Source organism: Xyrauchen texanus, chromosome 45 (genome assembly GCF_025860055.1).
Source record: "Xyrauchen texanus isolate HMW12.3.18 chromosome 45, RBS_HiC_50CHRs, whole genome shotgun sequence".
Classification (NCBI taxonomy): Eukaryota; Metazoa; Chordata; class Actinopteri; order Cypriniformes; family Catostomidae; genus Xyrauchen; species Xyrauchen texanus.
In genome coordinates, this window is record NC_068320.1 from 11,768,477 (window position 1) to 11,786,457 (window position 17,981).

General features: G+C 38.5%; 1 protein-coding gene across 2 annotated transcripts in view; it reads left to right on the top strand.

Annotated features, from left to right (window-relative positions):
• LOC127637587 (hepatocyte growth factor-like) overlaps window positions 1-17,981 on the top strand; it is a 39,099-nt gene that overhangs the window by 18,457 nt on the left and 2,661 nt on the right. The window contains exons 5-17 of one of the 2 annotated variants that reach the window (XR_007969765.1): window positions 4,938-5,080; window positions 5,262-5,382; window positions 5,489-5,607; window positions 6,965-7,130; window positions 10,177-10,310; window positions 11,136-11,229; window positions 13,083-13,219; window positions 14,121-14,153; window positions 14,380-14,491; window positions 14,603-14,677; window positions 15,485-15,622; window positions 15,746-15,815; window positions 17,834-17,976. Coding sequence is in view for 1 of the 2 variants with exons in the window: in XM_052118725.1 (XP_051974685.1) it covers window positions 4,938-5,080; window positions 5,262-5,382; window positions 5,489-5,607; window positions 6,965-7,130; window positions 10,177-10,310; window positions 11,136-11,229; window positions 13,083-13,219; window positions 14,121-14,153; window positions 14,380-14,491; window positions 14,603-14,677; window positions 15,485-15,622; window positions 15,709-15,815; window positions 17,834-17,976 (1,522 nt within the window). In the remaining variant the exon portion in view is untranslated. Of the gene's footprint in view, window positions 1-4,937; window positions 5,081-5,261; window positions 5,383-5,488; window positions 5,608-6,964; window positions 7,131-10,176; window positions 10,311-11,135; window positions 11,230-13,082; window positions 13,220-14,120; window positions 14,154-14,379; window positions 14,492-14,602; window positions 14,678-15,484; window positions 15,623-15,708; window positions 15,816-17,833; window positions 17,977-17,981 lie in introns of both variants that reach the window. The other variant, XM_052118725.1, reaches the window with a different exon arrangement.

Consider the following 17,981-nt stretch of genomic DNA (forward strand, 5'->3'; position numbering starts at 1 on the left):
AGAAATCTTATATACATTATGTAGGGAGGCCAGATGTCCCATTTTTCCCAGGACAGTCCCTTATTTAAGCACTTTGTCTAGTGTCCTGACTTATACTGTCCCGTATTTCCCCTCTCCTATGTGGCTTTCTCAGTCATGTGAGTATTCTAATCAAAGTTAGCCAAGGATACAGCTTGTACAACCAATAAATCGCATTGTGTTTTTTAAAGTACATGATTGAATTAAACTATCCAATCACACAGCCAATTGCATGGACCTAGTTTTAGTTCGGCTGACTGCACTGCGAGTATGATCCAAAATGTTCTTATGCCCGCACAAAATCTGAAGCTGTCATATGCAATATACTCGCTTTTGTTCAGCTGGATTATCAGATATTACTGTAGCATCTTGCCCAAAGTTTCTCAGAGACATTTTCCTTGCACTAAACTTTGGATTGCCTTCACACTCAAGCAAACAGCCATTTTTAACCACGCACTGGTGATAGTAGAGCAAGACCGCATATCAGCCACAGAAGTGGCTTTGCACATTTATGACCTGAGAAAAGTCTTACAAGACATGATAGAGGAATCATTCATACCCTCTGACATTAAAAAGCAGTTGGATGCCCTGGTTGAAGCTGGTGACATGCGAGCGGATGATTTCTTTTGTGCAGTGAGAAACTTTTTTATTCAGCATCAGTGGATTACCTTCAAAATTGGAGCTGGTCATTGGAGAACACAGAAAAACTTGAGTGGGCATTCAGAGCAGCCTCGAACACTTTTACTCCAGAATCTCTCTTAGTTTGATTGATAAACCACGCTCTTTGATGAGTGGGCTTGCGCGAAATACATTGTCACTCGTCGCATCACTGGAACATGAACAAGGCGGCCGTGTCTGAGAGATGGACATACATTTTTCGTGAGCTAAAGAGCAAGACCATCAACTTCAGAGTCTTAACCAAGGTCATGGAGTTTGTTTTATGCCTGCCTGGAACATCTGCATCTGTGGAGCGTGTGTTCTCATTAATGAACACAGCTTGGACACCAGATAAAGCTCGACTCAATGCTTTTCGTAAGTCTTAATTTTGGACTGGGCTGCTCAGCATTTTACAATAAACTCTTGAAAGACAAGCACACACTGAGAAAAATTGCTGCCAGTAAAAAGTACAAGGTGACAACAGTAATGGTGATGCACCCTCTACTTCACATCGATCTGCGCCTAGGTAAGGATAAGTCAATTTAATTTCTGCTTGGAGGGGGCTGTCCCGTTTTCCACAAGCAGGAATCTGGTCACCCTAACAGTATGGCCATACTGTATATGAACATATATGTAAAATTATAGTTCATATATTCGGGCATATACGCACATATTCAAATCCCACTATTATTTGGGAAAATATATATTACTTACATAAAAACTGACATAGGGTTAGGGTTATGGTTAGGTTAGGGTTGGGTTAGGTTAGTTTAAGTTAGGTTCAGGATTTATAGTAGTATTGTCAAATAGCAGAGTTCAACTATATAAGCATAATCTTGACCAGGCTGGGTGATTTTTCAAATCTAGAAGTAACAGTAGTAAACAAAGTCTGTAATGTATGGGCAGTTTATGTGGTAACGTAGTAAGTTATGCCACTGTTCAGTGGAAACATGGAGAAACACAGTGTGAGGAAAAGTGCCATGACTGCATCAGGTTATGAATCACCAAAGCTAATCTGCTTCCAGGAAATGTCACTTTGTAGGGATATTATCTTCATTTGCAGGTTTCCGAACACAAACAAAACGGATGATTTTCAATAAGTGTCCAGTTTCCGACCCATTTGACCTCCTGGTGTTGAAACAAAATCAAACATGTGCATGTGAGTGGAATTAAAAGTTAAATGTTTCCATTCTGACTGTGCAGAGTGCAAGAGCATCTATTGGCAGCCGAAGAGGAATAGCTGGCTTACATCTGTTAGCACAACATCATTAGCTGTAGAGATCGCAGGCCTCATGTGGAACCAACAGAAGAACCAGATGCAGAGACACTGTTTAGAACAGCACTGCAGGCCTTTTGTAACCTGTTTGTTTAAGGAAGGAGTTCATCTCTCTTGTCTTTGTTTAGATGGTATCCTTTGTTCCTGGTCTGGTGCCATTTTATCCATTTATTTTGGTGTTTTTATGGAGATAATATTGATGGTGGAGTCAGTTGGAGTACAATTAGGGTGATGTGATCACCCTGCTAGAAAATCTAGCTAAAACTGGCTTTTGATGGTGGCTGAGTTTACATGGTTTCAAATGGTTGAAGCTGGTCATTTGTGATTATTTGCTGGTCCAAGGTGGTTTTGGTTGTTGACTACCAGCCAGTGGGTCCAAGGTCAATCTTCTAGACTTTCTTGGCTAAACTGGTGGGATCTAGTTGAGCTTGAAGTAGTTTACTGGCTTAACTACTTTAAAAATATTACTATAAAAAGTTTTGTGGCTTTTATACCATGTCTGTTAGCTTTTAGTCCATCTGTATGCTAGTAGGACTAGGTAAAAATATGTAATTTTATGATGCGCCATGATCTTCATTTAAACAATCTTGATATTGATTCTTATATCCCATGATCGATCTTTCACTATATGTGGAAAGCCTTTATAATAGGAGTAATGCAACCTACAATGCAACCAAATGCAACTAAAAACGTCTGTTCCACAAGTTCCACACAACCCATTTGTCATTGAATAATGTCTCTTTTAATATCCTCTCTGTTCTTTACAGTATATATATATATATATATATATATATATATATATATATATATATATATATATAAGGCTGTTGATTTAACTTCAGTGCGATTAATTTGACAAAAAATAAAGTGTTAAAAAAATTTACGCAATTAATCGCACCATAATAAGGAAGATTCCTGAGAAAGTCAAGCTTGTAGTACCACCTGTTTACTCCAGAGGGCAGTAAGTGAAATTTCAGCTGTATGAGCAACGCACAGTTTAAACAGTGAAGAAAACACTTCAGTAGGCCGAACAACACAAACATACGTTACATTCTTGCATTCAAAATACTTGAAGGAGCGCAAATGCGAACTAAGGGATCTCAAGATGTGTTTAAAGATTGAGTATTAAACTATATTTAACTTGAAACAGTGAACTAAAAATTTTATGTTTATGATGCAACGCACCCGAGACGCTACACAAGCATGTCTGATGTAGGTGTAAATTGACGGGCCCTTAAACAAGCCCTCGTAATAAATCTCCAACTGATTGATTCACTTGTGAAATGGATTACTATGACCTGTATCCCAATGATTGACTTATGGTCAATAACATGGTAGTAAACAATACATTGTATTCTAAAGCTGCTTTTTGTATTGTCTTACCAATGATTAACTCTTCTGCTACAGGAATGTAAAGCATTTTAATTATCTGAATATTTTTTATTTTGGGAGATGCTGGAGGAAGCAGATAGACAAGTATCTATATCCACAGTAAAACGAGTCCTATATCAACATATCCTGAAATGCTGCTCAGCAAGGAAGAAGCCACTGCTCCAAAACTGCCATAAAAAAGCCAGACTACAGTTTGCATGGGGACAAAGATCTTACTTTATGGAGAAATGTCCTCAGGTCTGATTAAACAAAAATCAAACTGTTTGACCATAATGACCATCGTTATGTTTGGAGGAAAATGGGTGAGGCTTGCAAGCCAAAGAACACCATCCCAACTGTGAAGCATGCGGTTGGCAGCATCATGTTGTTGGGGGCGCTTTGCTGCAGGAGGGACTGGTGCACTTCACACAAAGAATGGCATCATGAGGACGGAAAATGATGTGGATATATTGAAGCAACATCTCAAGACATCAGCCAAGAAGTCAAAGCTTGGTCACAAATGGTTCATCCAAATTGACAATGACCCCAAACATACCTCCAAAGTTGTAGCAAAATGGCTTAAGGACAACAAAGTCAAGGTATTGAAGTGGCCATCACAAAGCCCTGACCTCAGTCTGATAGAAAATTTGTGGGCAGAACTGAAAAAGCATGTGCGACCAAGGAGGCCTACAGACCTGACTCTGATACACCAGCTCTGTCTGGAGAAATGGTCATTCCAGCAACTTATTGTGAGAAGCTTGAATAAGGCTTTCTCAGGCTACCCAAAAGCATTTAAAATGAAATATACCATATGAATGTAATTTAATTGGAATCGGAATCAATTTGTAACAAATATATACACAATACACAAAAACAAATGTGTTCATAAAATCATTTCATGGGGTCTTTAAAGGAATAGTTCACCTGAAAATGTGAATGCTGTCACCTGTATGCCTTTTTTTCTTCTTCTGTAGAGCACAAAGGCAATATAAAGCATTATGTTAGCCTAGTATCTTTGTGTGTGTGTGTGTGTGAGCGTGTATTTATCACTTTGTGGGGACCAAATGTCCCCATAAGGATAGTAAAACCCGAAATTTTTGACCTTGTGGGGACATTTTGTCAGTCCCCATGAGGAAAACAGCTTATAAATCATACTAAATTATGTTTTTTGAAAATGTAAAAATGCAGAAAGTTTTCTGTGAGGGTTAGGTTTAGGGGTAGGGTTAGGTTTAGGGGATAGAATATAAAGTTTGTACAATATAAAAACCATTATGTCTATGGAAAGTCCCCATAAAACATGGAAACCAAACATGTGTGTGTGTGTGTGTGTGTGTGTGTGTGTGTGTGTGTGTGTGTGTGTGTGTGTGTGTGTGTTTTGGGTGTGCAGTGACAGTGAATGGTGACTGAAACTGAACATTCTGCTATCCCTTTAAGGTTGTATGGCATTCTTTTTCCAACAGGCCATCCCATCCAAATCTCTTAGTGCTCAAAATTCAAAATGTCATTCTGATTTGACTGGAAGCCAGAGCGCATAAGATAAAAATCTATGTGAATCGTCAACTCTGTTACTCTCTCTCCCTCTCTCCCTCTCTGTCTGTCTATATTTATCAATCAGTTTCAAGCCTGCCAGACACAAAAGGTTTGACCTGCGTCAGAACTTCTGCCGAAACCCGGATAATGACCCGAGTGGTCCCTGGTGCTTCACTGAACTCACTGAGACTCGCCATCAGGAATGCGGGCTGCCCCAATGTTCAGAAGGTTAGACATTACACCATCAATGTTGCTCTAATGCTGTGGAGATGTGTTTCCCATTCATTCACAGAGGCATGTTTGTGATCTGAGAGTACAGTTCATTTTAGAGTGTATATTGGCACTTATCGTACAGTTTGCTATTGCCATGTATGCATTTGGTGTTTGTAATACCTACGTGTATTTGTAGTGGAGTGCATGAAGTGTAATGGAGAAACATATAGAGGACCTATGGATCACACCGAAAGTGGAAAAGAGTGCCAGAGATGGGACTCACAGAAGCCTCATAAACACACCTACCAACCACACAGGTACACACACACACACACACACACACACACACACACACACACACACACACACACACACACACACACACAGCATTGATTTACAATGGTCTCTTCTTTGTATATACAGGCATGTTGGTAAAGGCCTGGATGACAACTACTGCCGTAACCCTAATAATGACATACGTCCATGGTGTTACACGATGGACAAAAACACTCTTTGGGAGTACTGTAACATCAGCGTGTGTGGTTAGTTCACTTCATCTCTCTTTCTGCTAAAGGCCTTTTGGCTCAGTTGTGTTTTGTTGCTTGTAATGTTATAATCTGGGTTGGTAGGGTTACTTTTCACTACAGATTACAGAATACATGCTGTAAAACGTCAGTATACATTTTTAATGTATACTGTTACATTACTGATGGTCAGTAATGTATTCTAAATACTTTGGATTACTTCTTCAGCACTGGTAAAAATGTTTTACTAGTTTTGACTATGAGGTCAAAAATCACATGTTAAAAATACATTCTCTAAAAAACTAAATATATTATGCAGAAATGTTTCTAAAACAATATAAATCAAACTGATATTTGATTTTGATAAGGATTTTTAGATATCTTTACAGGAAAGCGTTACAAAAATTATTATCAAGAATATGATTTTTGCCCTAATATCTTACTAGATACTACTAAGATACTAGTTGGGTCTTACTATAAAAAAAAATTATGATCCAATATTAATTTATTTAATAAAAAATATGAGCGTGCCTGGTAACATATGCATGTGAAATGGCTAGAAATAGCATTTTAGCTTAGCATAAAGCCGACAATTTACACAAGGTTGTTTTTTGTTGTGTAATGGCATGATATTGTATGCTTTGCTATAATCTAGCCATTTCACTGAAATCGTCCAATAGGAAGCTGCCACCTCATGGTTTAATATCTATAAATGTATGTTTTAGCTTGAGCAGAGAAGGAGAACAGAAGAGAAACAGAGGAGGAGATGAGAAGAAAAGTGAGGAGGCTTGTGGAAAAATGGGAAAGATATGTAGATAAATGGAGAAATATATTTGTGGTTTAATTATTATGCAATAATTCCTGAATGCTTTTGATGATTAAGTCATTAATGGCTTTATAATTAAACGACTTTCATGCATCGCTGAACAGTAATATAAACCAGATTTATTAGCAGTCAGAGGATTTTAGCATTTGTTTTTTCATTGGCATCTGTTTTGAATTAAAAAAAAATTAAATTGTTTTTTATTCAGTGACTGTAAAGATGTACTCATATTGACCTATATAATGTCCCATATTCATCGTCTCTGCACAAATGCTCCATTTTCTGTTTGCTTTGCTTGGATTGTATATGCCTATATACTGAACATATAGGCAAGATGATATATGGTGCAAATAAAACTTCTAGTGTCAAATGCAACTGGAAGAAAGTGGTATTTAGTTTAGCTCAGAGACTGTATACAGGTGCGCTGACTCGCTATAAATCTCACTGTTCATGTTTAACTTCTATGGCAATCTATCCATGGAAAGAAATGTTTCAAACGCGATTGCTTAAAAGTTCTGACGTTCTCTCTCTTTCTCTCATTCTCTCTATCAGACTCAGATAAAGACATAGAAGTGGACGTGACCACCTCTTGTTTTCGGGGTCAGGGTGAGGGGTACAGGGGTACAGTTAATGTGACCCCTGCAGGGGTGATCTGTCAGCGCTGGGATGCCCTGTTTCCCCATAATCATTCTTACACACCGCACAACTATAAATGCAAGTGAGTCACACTTCACAACTACCGTTTTATCAGAATTGGATTTTTACATTTTCTAAGGACACCTCACCACCATGATTCTAGGGTGTCCTGGGCAGGGGTGTAGAAAATAATCAAAATATGGATACATTTTACTGAATGATAAGTCCAAGTATCTATTCAAAAACATACTTGAGTTAAAGTAAAAAAGTATTCACAGTAAAATGTGCTTAAATGTGCTGTAAGCAATTTTAGCCATTCTGGAATTTCCACAAGCTGATCCATTGGATTAGCCACGCCCCCCTCTTTCCAATACCCGCACTCCAATGATACCAAAAGAGCTTTATTGAGACCGGCACCGAACAGAAGTGGTTGTCAAAAACATGAGCAGAAAAATAGCGCCCTCAACTGACATCTGTTATGAGTAACATGGCATAAAAATGGCATTAAGCCTCAATAAATTGCTGCAACTACAGTACTAGGAGTACATGCAAAACGATTGACAGACGGCCCACAGAAACATTTTTGTTTGCTGTTTATAGAGTCTAGAGCTGTCACAGAGACCGGTAAGATATCTCACAACACTTATTTCATTAATATCTTTCAGGGAGGAAGACCATTTTTTGCATACCTTTCCATGAAAAAATTTCTTACAGCACCTTTAAGTATTAAAAAGGTAACTTTCTTTCAGTAATATGGAAATCAACAATATATAGCCTTCTAACGCCACTATTTGTTTTGTCTTATCAATGTTTACTCACCTGCAACAATGTAATGCATTTTAATTGTTTTAATATATTTATAATGTATATTAATAATCTTGTAATCATTATATATTGAATTATGGTAATTGGGGGGCTTTCTCTGCAAATATTTATATATGTGATTAATTTTTTTAAATAATCGGCATGCCATGTAATTATTTTGATTTGTTGCCAAAACCCTAAAACGTCTGTAAAAACTACAATTTAAACAACTTAACAGCCCAAAAAACACATGTGATTTAATAGAAGAATTAATGTAATTTTAAATTTTTTTTAATTTGTTAAAAGAATTAAATGCTTTTAAAAAATTATATGATTCAAATTTCTGTGTTTAAACTCTCCAAAAATTGGCCCCATTCACTTTTATTGTAAGTGCCTCACTGTAATTCTGATTTTTTCTTTTCTTCAAGAAAATGTTCTTTTGCTAGTTTGTTCTAGGTGTTTTTTGTGTGTGGTTGCTATGCAGTTATTAGGGTGCTCTGGTTGGTTTTTGGGGGTTGCGATGCAGTTGATAGGATGTTCTGGGTGGTTTTCAAAGCAATTGTTTTGTTTGTTGTTATGCAGCTGCTAGGCTTTTCTGGGTATTTTTTTAGTGGGTTGTGATGCAGTTGCTAGGATGTTTTGGGTGGTTTTTATTGGGTTGCTATGTTGTTGCTAGCATGTTCTGGGTGGTTTTCAATGTGATGCAGTTGCTAGGGTGTTCTAGGCTTTTTTGTGGGTTACGATGCTGTTGCTAGCCTGTTCTAGGTGTTTGTAGTGGGTTGTGATACAGTTGCTTGCCTGTTCTGGGTGGTTTTCAATGCCATGCAGTTGCTAGGGTGTTCTAGGTGTTTTGTTTGTGGGTTGCGATGCTGTTGCTAGCCTGTTCTAGGTGTTTTTTTTAGTGGGTTCTGATACAGTTGCTAGGGTATTTGGGTGGTATTTTGTGGGTTTCAATACTCTAACTAGCCTTTTCTGGGTGGTTTTCAATGCGATGCAATTACTAGGGTGTTCTGGGTGCTTTTTAGTGGGTTACTATGCAGTTGCTAGCCTGTTCTAGGTGGTTTTCATTGGGATGCAGTTGCTAGGGTGTTCTGAATGGTATTTAGTGGGTTGCGATGCTGTTGTTAGCCTGTTCTGAGCGATACAGTTGCTAGGGTATTCTGGGTGGTATTTTGTGGGTTTTAATGCTCTTACTAGCCTTTTCTGGGTGGTTTTCAATGCGATGCAGTTGCTAGGGTGTACTAGGTGTTTTTTTTTTTGTGGGTTTGATGCTGTTGCTAGCCTGTTCTGAGCCCTTTTCAATGCGATGCAGTTGCTAGGGTGTACTTGGTGGTTTTTTGTGGGTTTGATGCTGTTGCTAGCCTGTTCTGGGTGGTTTTCAATGGGAAGCAGTTGCTTGGGTGTTCTGAGTGGTTTTTAGTGGGTTGCGATGCTGTTGCTGTCCTGTTCTGGACCCTTTTCAATGCGATGCAGTTGCTTGGGTGTTCTAGATGGGTTTTTGTGTGGGTTGTTATGCAGTTGCTAGGTTGTTCTGGGTGGTTTTTAATGGTTTGTGAGCCTGTTCTGGGCCCTTTTCAATGCAATGCAGTTGCTTGGGTGTTCTAGATGGGGTTTTGTGTGGGTTGTTATGCAGTTGCTAGGTTGTTCCGGGTGGTTTTTAATGGTTTGCGATGCTGTTGCTAGCCTGTTCTGGGCCCTTTTCAATGAGACGCAGTTGCTTGGGTGTTCTAGATGGGTTTTTTTGTGGGTTGTTATGCAGTTGCTAGGTTGTTCTGGGTGGTTTTTAGTGGGTTGCGATGCAGTTGCTAGCCTGTTCTGGGCCCTTTTCAATGCAATGCAGTTGCTAGGGTGTTCTGTTTTTTTTTTTAATGCTTTGCTATATGGTTGCTAGGGTGATGGCTTATAAGTCAAAAGTGCCTACCCTCAAATCACTATGATATTATGGTCCTTGATATTCTGGATATGACTCTGGTCCTTAGTCAATACATTTTTTTTTTCTATATGTATAATAATAAGTCTTATTATTTTAAAAAGAAATAAAACACCATTCCTCAAAAAGCAATGCAGACTGAGGTATTAGTAATGTGTGTAGCACAAATGGTGTGGGGCGATTTATGCAAGAAAGTTTAATGCTTCAGTTAAAAGGTTTGTTCAAATCCCTAAACTTAAGTATGAGCAATAGTGATAGGTTACTAATTACTAAATTCATCAGTATCGTTATTAACACCTTTCACATTTGACTGATCCAAAATCAGTGCTGTCATTCTGAAAAAGAATATGCAGACAAAAAGTATTGTACAAAATGTTTTATTTGTGTCACTCAGGGATCTAAGGGAGAACTTTTGCCGAAACCCGGATGGTTCCGAAATTCCATGGTGCTTCACCACAGACCCAAAAGTACGAAAAGCTTTCTGTACTAACATCCCCAGATGTGAGTCGGTGAGCTCTGACAGCACAGGTGAACTCATATAGACTTACGCATTTATACACTACAAAAACAAAACATCAAATATTTCTTTATTCCTAAGCAGCATAAACCATATTTAGCCACACGATGAAGTTTTTCATTCCATCACACTTATCTCATCATAATTTACTAGTATTTTAATGACAAAAAGGAAGGAAAGATGTTTTGGGCTGAGGCGCCATCGTGTACATATTGAGCCTGTCTGTAAAGATCTGGCACCCAGCTCAAGTGTGGTTTTGTTCTGGGTACACTAACATTCCCCTTCATCTGTGTCACACAAATCACAAAACTCCTAAGAGAGAGAGAAAACGAGTCTTCTGCAGAAATCCTGCACTCTGCATCTGTTTCAAAATCCTGTTATAATAATCTCTGTTTTTCATGTGCATTCCAGCTTTGTGTTTCAAAAGACAAATTTCTCACCAGAAGAGTCCCTTTGAGGTTTCAGGTCATTTAGACAGGGCAGTGCCTCTCTGGATTCACTCAGACTTCAGTCAGATCTTGGCAAAGACAAAAGCTTTTTTCCCCTACATGTTTGCCAACCACCAATTGTAAAGCGGTCCCTGACGTAAAATTGGCCCTCACCCACTAATAAAATGCCTTTTCAAACATGCTTACTTAATGACAGCATGGATACAATCAGCAAATCCATAAATAATCTAAACATGGAGCTCTGAAAGTGGATTTCACTGAAGGTATATGCATGTATGTTTGCATGTGTTTGGGAGTGTTTATGTGTGTAGGTTGGTGAACACATGGCTAGAAACTAAACTTAATATTCTTAATATTAGTTTCATGTCTGTTTTATCTGTGTCCTAGAGTGTTATGAAGACAACGGGGAGAGTTACCGTGGTAATTTGTCAAAAACGAGATCTGGTATTCCATGTGGACTGTGGTCGGACCACACATTCAGGTAAATGGCTGAAAAAGAAAGTCATCTAAAGGTGCTATGTGTAAGTGTTTAAACACTGTATCCTATCCAGGCTTAATGTGCTGAGATTTGTAAACTGACTTATAGTTTAAACCCCTGAGTGTAAACAATTTGACTATGTGGGGCTTTTAATATTGCTCTGTCTTTTGAGCCACCCAACATAGCAACATTGGTTTTACCCAGGGGAGTAGATTCTTTTCAGCACATGTTATAATCAATAATCAAACCCAATAATCAAAACAAGCCAGTACTTGTTTTGTACAAGCCAAATATACACCCTTTGTAAATAATGCAGTATGTAGAATATTTTGGGGAAAGCTTTTTGAAAACTGATCTGTAATAACTCTGTGAAGCCCCTTCAAAAACAACTTGGTTTAAAGCTATATCAGAAACCTTATTTTGCATTTTGAGCAGGGCCATTACCACAATAAACATTGAGGCTACGTTTTCAATGGCAGATTCTGAAAGCTGAAGTGTGTAATTTCTGCGCCACTAGCATCACCAAATGCAACTGCAAAAATTGTTGATTTCAAACAGGTTTCCTGTGTGCCACCGTATAACCAAAAAGATAGTCCCGCCCCAAACTCACGCTATAGGTTAAGTTAATTTAGCTCTGTCTGAATTCTTAAACAACATCGATGTTCTGATAATACTACAGAGTCACTGCGTTTATAACTTTCAGTAAAATCAACATACATATGACTTACTTATAGCTGTCTCTGGATATTATATTGGAATCTTCCTTTTTCCTGAATGCAGAAGTGTTCCACGATTCATAATACAGAAGCCAGTTTTCGTTTTCTAGGCTCTCCAGTGTTTTCACTCACATCGGCGTATGTTTTTCGAGGATAATGTGATGTTTAGTGTATTAAATTAGTAAACATTTTGCTTTTTCAGTCAGTATCTGTCAACTCTTTTGAAACCACTTATCCTTGCAGAAGCCATACATTTGCTCTGATGTTGAGTTTGTTTTGAGAAGCGATTATCAGGCAGTATTACAACATTGAAAGAGGTCTAAAGCAGTGATAAAAAACAGAAGGGGGAGCCGGGCAGGTCATATTCATCACCGAGGACCAAAAATACCACACACTGTTTCCACAGAGACAAATGCCCCATAAAGCCGCTTGCTCAGCGTCCTGTAGCACCACCACTCCGGCTAAGCTGTTAACATCACTTAATTTACAGGAATTTTAAAAGCCAAAATGGCACAGACAGATGGACATGTTCCAGGAGTGACCTCTGACCCCAGGAAGTGCTGTCCCCTGTTCTCAAAGCATGGGTAGATCAAAGCCAATCAGCTTCTTCAAATGGCGGCCAGCCAGCGAGTCTGCCTTGCATGGGGTCGAAAGGTTGTTTCTGAGAAAACTCAATGTTGGCTTGTTCAACGGTCACAGAGGAAGAGAAATTACCTCTCCACTCCATCACTCTCTACTTCCTAGACATTTTTCATTCTGGATTTTCAGCCCCTCCAATCCCTGGACTGTCCATCTTACTCTACGATTTATTTTCTTTGTAAGTCATCTCTGTAGAAGTTGCTTGGCATGCTGGCTGGATCTGGCTCATGTGTAGAGTTGTAGACAGGAGGTGTAATACGCAGAGTTCAAGCTTTCAAATTGTTATGGCGCTTGAGGGAAAGTATGAAAACGATTCCTTCTTTGAAGGTGTTTTACGGATTGTCACACAGTCACTTACAGGTCATCTTTACCATTCCTCCTATCCTGACCTGTTCTTCTCAACAGAAAATTTGATTTCCTGTTCTTTGTGTGTGTGTGTGTGTGTGTGTGTGTGTGTGTGTGTGTGTGTGTGTGTGTGTGTGTGTGTGTGTGTGTGTGTAGGAGAGACACACGGTCAGCGGAGGCCAGTGCAGGCTTAGAGTTGAACTTGTGCAGGAATCCTGACCGAGATAAGCATGGGCCATGGTGCTACACTTCCAACTCCTCCATTCCCTGGGACTATTGTGGACTAGAGCGCTGTGAGTTACTTTTCTTTACAGTAGACCAGATCATGATTGATTAAATTCATGCAAAAAAAAGTATTTGATTTGGTGCTGGTCTAGCTATGTAGCTAGCTAGCTATATATGTAAAGATATAGATGGATGGATGGATGGATGGATGGATTGATTGATTGATTGATTGACTGACTGACTGACTGATTGATTGATTGATTGATTGATTGATTGATTGATTGATTGATTGATTGATTGATTGATTGATTGGTTGATTGATTGGTTGATTGATTGATTGATTCGAAAACATTCAACATTGGGCACAGCTGACCTCTTATTAAAAATTCACCAGTCCTCATGATTATTAACAGCTCTTTTTTCAAATGATAAAGAAATTCCCTGTACAGTCATTATAAAGCCAGACATGAACTCTGACCTACATGCCACAGGTGCCTTATCCTCATCTGTAGCCTAAAAATCTTTTCAAATGTGATGTAAAGAGTTGTGTTTTGGTTTTGTTATTCTCCTCAAGCAAGCATCACTAATGCCACAAAGAGGCAGTCATGTTCATTTCTGTGCCCTTGCAGCTGTCAATGCAGCTGGATGTTTTAATTGTATTGCATTCAGGCAGGACTGTGATGGTCTGCTTGGTCTGCACATTGATGAGGAAGAGGCTTTTATGTATGCTCAACATGTTCTTGGGATTATTCAAAACAAATACAATTCTTGTAGGGTCTCTCACCGATATTAATATATCAGCCAGTCAAAACATATTTAATGACATTGGTTTGACAGTTATTTGACAAGAGGAAGTTGTTCACATAGAACTTTTCATATGTGGAAAGTATTCAAGGGTTCATGTCATATACTGTATTTTATTGCTATTTTTGAGAGCAAAACAACATTGCATCATTCTTTCTTATTCAGGTAAATCAATGTTGTTTGATGACCTTCAAAAGAGTAAGTGAGTTTATATCTTTAATTTGTATAGATCATCTGTATGATTATGCAGCATATGATTTCTGAGTAGTCAAATAAAAACTTAATGTGGTGGATATGTGGATATTTGAGATATATTATATGGTAATAAGAGCATTTATTCTTCATTTCAGATTAGAAGAATATCAGACGTTGTCTTGAGTCATGAAGTTCTCTCTGTAAGTTACTGGACCTCTTTATCTCTCAGCAGGTGGAGGCCCAAAACCATCCTGTTTCGTACACAAAACAACACGGATTGTTGGGGGTATGAAGGTTCAGCGGGCGGAGGATGGGAGCTGGGTGGTCAGTATTCAAAAAGGGTATGAGCATGATTTAGCTTTACACGACCAATTCCCACCCTGTTTCAAACATGCTGTTTTCGGGGTTTCTCCTGCCCTAACATTGTGTTCTAAATTGTTCTCTTCGTCCAGGAACAGTCACTGGTGTGGTGGCTCTCTTATCCGAGAGGAATGGGTTCTTACCGATCAACAGTGCTTCTCCACCTGGTAATCCCTCTATCCCAACCCATCTCACATCCACCTTTCACAAGCCATTCTCTCAAATGTGTCAACACAGACCACACTTTAATTTTTCGTTTATTCTTGGATGTGCATGATTCCGTATGGACACAGGCCTGTCCTGGCCTTGTGTTCCCATCTGTCAGTTGATGTTTGCTGTGAGCCATGAGGATCCAGAGTTTCTGGTTTTAAGAGAGTGCAGTGACAGGCCTGTTCGAGCTGTGACTGATGGTTCTCTGCTCTGTCAGTGGTGCATCTGTTTTGCCTCTGCATTTGGTTACGTGATATACGCCTGTGGATGTGCTTCAGTGGCACTAGAGTCAAGGCCTGCTGTCTCTGTTTAGTTTGAGGTGGGATCAGGGGACAGAGGTAGAGAGAGGAAGAGAGAAGGAGAATGAAAGGCAGCATGTCTGGGTTTTAGATCATCTCTACGTTTTCCAGATCTATTCCCTGGTGGGTTCAGCTATCTTGTGCTTCTCATGAAGATACAGACCTGGCTGGACTCGGGCTGCAGCGATAGAACTGACCTCTGCACCTTGATCAGAACTGGAGATGACTTTACCAGGGGTGTTTGCCAAGTTACATATCTCATGATTGTAGAGGGGCTACTCTGCTCTGTCTGTGATCCACATCAACTTATATGGCTTCAGAATGCTGAATGACTTATCACTCTTCTTCTCTGATACTGTAGTTGCATGCATTCCACTCATGAATGGTCAGCATTGACATGTAGGTTCTTTGTTTGACGGATATGCTTGTATGTATTTTTTCATGAGACTTTGTTGCATTCCTCAGTGTTCCTGATCTCTCGGAGTACACCGTGCAGGTGGGACTTCTCCATCTCAATTACTCCACCAGCACACAGGGTCTCCGGATCGCACATGTGGTCTGCGGGCCCGAGGGATCCAACTTGGCCCTGCTCAAACTAACAACGTGAGTCCATTATCTGCACATTTATTCACGTATTCATGTATTCATTCATTCATCCATCATCATCCATCTGTGGGTCTTGTGCCAAGGCCTGCCCCCCTCTCTGAGCATGTGCGAACTGTGCAGCTTCCTGTGGCAGGATGTGCTGTTGCTGAAGGCACCTACTGCCTCATGTACGGCTGGGGAGACACTAAAGGTACAACTCTATTATATTCAATTCTAATGTGGTCTATTCTATTTTGTTCTATTCTGTTCTGTTTTACTGTGGTCCATTCTATTTTGTCTGTTCTATTGTGGTCTAATCTATTCTGTTCTATTATACAGTGGTACATTCTATTCTGGTCTACTGTGGTCTATTCTATTCTATTTTACAGTGGTATATACTATTATTTTCTGTTCTGTTCTACTGAGGTCTATTTATTCTAATTTGGTCTATTGTGTTCTACTGTGGTCTATTTTATTTCATTCTATTCTATTATTTTCTAATTTATTCTGTTCTACTGTGTGTTTTTTAATTCTATTTTAGTTTGGTTTATACATTATTTTGTATTATATTCTGTTTTACTGTGGTATTTTATGTTCTATTCTGTGGTCGATTCTGTTCTATTGGGGTATATTCTATTTTATTCTGCTAAATTCAGAATAATATTTCATCCTGTTCTCTTCTGTCTACTGTGGTCTATTCTATTCTATTTTATTCTACTGATGTCTAATCTATTCTATTCTGTTCTGTTCTAATTCGTTATGTTCTACTGTGGGTCTTTATTATTCTATTCAATGCTATTCCAGTGTGGTCTGTTCCATTCTTTTTTTTTTTATTCTGTTTTACTTTGGTCTATTTTGTTCTGCTCTATTGTGGTCTATTCTATTCTGTTTTACTCTGGTATATTCTATTCCTTTCTGTTCTATTGTGGTCTATTTTATTCTATTGAATTTGTTCTATACAATTGTGGTCAATTGCGGTTCTGTTCTACTGTGTTCTTTTCTGTTCAACTGGGGTATATTCTATTATATCCTGTTCTGCTGTTTTATTCTATTCTGTTCTGTTCTACTGTGGTCTATTCTATTCTAGTTTGTTCTGTTCTGTTCTGTTCTACTGTGGTCTATTCTATTCTATTCTATTCTATTCTATTCTACTGTGGTCTATTCTATTCTAGTTTGTTCTGTTCTGTTCTACTGTGGTCTATTCTATTCTATTCTATTCTACTATGTTCTATTCTATTGTGGTCTATTACCTTCTGTTCCAATTTGGTCCTATTCTATTCTATTCTATTCTACTGTGGTCTATTCTATTCTAGTTTGTTCTGTTCTGTTCTACTGTGGTCTATTCTATTCTATTCTATTCTACTATGTTCTATTCTATTGTGGTCTATTACCTTCTGTTCCAATTTGGTCCTATTCTATTCTATTCTATTCTACTGTGGTCTATTCTATTCTAGTTTGTTCTGTTCTGTTCTACTGTGGTCTATTCTATTCTATTCTATTCTACTATGTTCTATTCTATTGTGGTCTATTACCTTCTGTTCCAATTTGGTCCTATTCTATTCTATTCTATTCTACTGTGGTCTATTCTATTCTAGTTTGTTCTGTTCTGTTCTACTGTGGTCTATTTTATTCTATTCTTTTCTACTGTGGTCTATTCTATTATCGTCTGGTTTGCTGTGGTCTATTCTATTCTATACAACTGCATTGTTTACTACAGTATGTTACAGTTCCACACATCACTTCACCAAATTTTTTACAAATTGCTCAAAGGTTTTAAATGAATGGAACTTCAAAGAGCCACAAAGCCTTTCAGCAGTTTTCAGGAACTTTTTGCTCCATATGCAAAGATTTGTAACAGCAGCTTGGCTGTTTGTAAGCAAGATACTTAATCAGTGACGTTAGGAAATAGTTCTGCACACAAGACCACTTTTAAGTTTTGTTTTGTTTTTTGCTAAACAGTCCAGCTCCAGAATTCATTCAGACATTCTCTTGTCCAAAAACAAGATACACAATTAAATAAATGTTGACTGGTTATGTCATTTTAGGACATCTTTAATTGAACATAAACACTGGAACAAACAAAAATTCTGACCTTTTATTTAAACATTGTAGTAAGTTATTTAGACACATGTGGTCATTGCCACTGTATTTGCAAATAAATTACCATTTTAAAACCTCTTGAGACCATTACATTTCTATTAAAACTGAACTTTTGACCTCTCTTCACAGGCACAGGTCACGAGGGCAGCCTGAAGATGGTGGGACTTCCAGTTGTCAGTAACAAGAGGTGTTCTCAAAGCCACAAAGGCATTCTGCCAATCACTGAGACCAAAATCTGTGCTGGAGGCAAAAGAGACCAGGGTGTTTGTGAGGTATG